Below are 2,732 nucleotides of genomic sequence, written 5' to 3'. Positions count from 1 at the left end.
TCAGAGACTTATATGCACCAGGTTAGTTGTTAAAATAATATTGCCATTTACTACTGAGTACCAAGCACTGAGCAAGCCATTTTATTTTTGAAACAAATTCAATCCTCACAAAGACCCCATGAAGCTGACAACATTGTTATCCATTACTCTTTCACAGTAGATGAGGCTCAGAGAGGTCAAGTATGTTGCTTATGACCCCAGAGGTGCAAATAGTGGAATCAAGGTCGGGATTAGAAACTGGTTTTTTTAATATAACTCTAGAGTAAACTCTTTAAGGAATAGTGTTTTATTTGATTCATCTTTATATTTCCAGCAGGTAGATAGAGAACAAATGTTTGTGAGATTAAAGTGATTGCCGTGGTCCAAGCTCAATGTTTAAATTGCATTTAGGGCTGGAAAGAAGTCTTTTATTTTCTTCCTGTCTATATCATTGTCAGGATTACAATATATTCAGACATTTTAGCAGAACAAGCTTTATCTAGGGGCTTGGCTATACAGATTGATTACAAGAATGGTCTGAAGAGCTCTTGTTTCCTCCGCTTCCTTCTTGCCCTAATTCTACTTACTGAGATTTTTCTCCATGGTGTAAGCCTTTATCCTTGCAAAAATAGAAATAATGTAGGAAATGGTAACAAATCAGCAATTTATAAATTAGTATAAATAGAATTATCAGATTATTTGCCATGAACAAATATTGATCACAAGTAGAGGAAATTAGTTACATCCAGTGACAACATATGGAGGGCTAACATAAAATGGGATATAAATGAATAGAAGGAGATATTGGGCCTTCAGAAAATCTAACTGAGTTTTTTTGGTTTATCTATCAGTGACATAAATTAACAAAGATAAATAACATTAGTGTCATTGAAATTTAGGTTTGCAAGGTCTGCAGTGTGGAAATAACATCTAGCTGAGGAAGGATGCATTTCTAGGAGAATTCAGTAGTTATTTCTATTACCTATGCCATGCTTTCTTCTAGTCTCAATCCAGTTTCTATATGTGTGTGAGGAGGTTGTAAATATGAATTGTATACTTTTAAAAAGTATAAATGCCACAAAATTGAAAGAGTATTGCTGAAAATAAATATAAATAGGTAAGTGTATATAATTTCTGTGTAGATTCACATTTTTATATGCATATACTTGGGTAATTGGACTATTTACCAACTAACTATGAATTGGCTGATATTAAAGTGAAGTTATCACATGATGACAAGTTTTCCGTGGAGAAGATAGTAATGAAATATGTCAGTTTGTGTGATGTTAAATCAAATTGGAAGAAGCTGCATAAAATTGACATTAAGTGTTGAAGACTTTAAGAAGTTTGACATCTATAAAGATACACTATTCTGCTACCTAATTTAACGCACAAAATAACTGAGGCCAAACATGGCACATTATTTAGCTGTAGGGCCAGATTTATTATTGGTCTCCTTTTCCTCTTTTGGCCTTCTTTTGCTTGCAGCCACTGTCTTAGATAGAAATAACTGAATTAGGAAGATATTTTCTTGGTTATTTGTGATCTTATATCATGATTATTGCTTGATTTTCCAGGACTGCTGGATGTATGAACATGCAGAACTACAGTTCCGTGATGGAATTCATCCTGCTAGGAATTCCTAATTCTGAAGGGCTGGAGAACATGCTATTTGTCCTGTTTTTAGCCTTCTACCTCCTAACCTTGCTGGGGAACCTGCTCATCTTCCTCATCATTCTGGTTTCCTCCAACCTTCACACACCCATGTATTTCTTCCTGGGAAACTTGGCAGTGTTTGACATATTTTTCCCTTCAGTGAGTTCCCCCAAAATGATGCTCTACCTGATGGGGCAAAGCCGGACCATCTCTTACCAGGGCTGTGCATCCCAGATCTTCTTTTACCACTTCTTGGGTGGTACTGAGTGTTTCCTCTACACTGTGATGGCCTATGACCGCTTTGTGGCTATTTGTCACCCATTGCAATACACAGTTATTATGAATCACAGAGTGTGTACTGGCTTGACATTGGGCACATGGCTGGGTGGCTGTCTACATGGAAGTATCCTCACATTTCTTGTCTTTAAGTTATCCTATTGTGGCCCCATTGAGGTAGATAGTTTCTTCTGTGATATCCCAGTGGTGCTACCCCTGGCCTGTACAGACACCTCTCTAGCTCAGACACTGAGTTTTACTAATGTGGATATTGTGACTCTTACATGCTTTTTCCTTATCCTTACTTCCTATGGTCGCATCTTCCTTTCCATATTGAAAATCAGCTCCTTTGAAGGGAGGAGCCGGACATTTTCAACCTGCAGTGCTCACCTGATTTCAATCCTCTTGTTCTATGGACCTGTGATGCTCATCTATCTCAGGCCTGCTTCAAGCCCCTGGCTAGATTCTGTTATTCAGGTGTTAAATAATATTGTCACTCCTTCACTTAACCCTTTGATTTACACTTTGAGAAACAAGGATGTGAAATTGGCTTTGAGGAAAGTATTAAGTCAAATGGTCCACAGTTCTGGAGTATAAGGAAAAGGGCTAATTCTTTTCCACTAGTCTTATTACCAAATATCAAGATGGACAAAGCTACTATCAGGTGTTTCTCTGGAGTCCTAATAGTCACATGTAGTGAAAGTGGACTGAGTCACTTGTTTACTCCCTCAAGGAAGCTTTTTAGATTAGCCTAGCTTTTTCTGTTTTTGAATTTCCCAAAACAATATATCTTTTCTGCTTCACACAGTCTGTACTTGTGG

General features: G+C 37.3%; 1 protein-coding gene across 1 annotated transcript; it reads left to right on the top strand.

Annotated features, from left to right (window-relative positions):
* The first annotated feature begins 1,533 nt into the window (after positions 1-1,533).
* On the top strand, positions 1,534-2,508 carry LOC124225588 (olfactory receptor 958-like). The gene is given in 1 exon segment (XM_046638253.1): positions 1,534-2,508. A coding segment is annotated over 1 exon segment (975 nt).
* Positions 2,509-2,732: the final 224 nt, after the last annotated feature.

The sequence above is a fragment of the Equus quagga genome, chromosome 14 (assembly GCF_021613505.1).
Source record: "Equus quagga isolate Etosha38 chromosome 14, UCLA_HA_Equagga_1.0, whole genome shotgun sequence".
NCBI lineage: Eukaryota > Metazoa > Chordata > Mammalia > Perissodactyla > Equidae > Equus > Equus quagga.
Note: the sequence above shows the minus strand (reverse complement) of the source record. Positions and strands in the feature narration are given on the sequence as shown.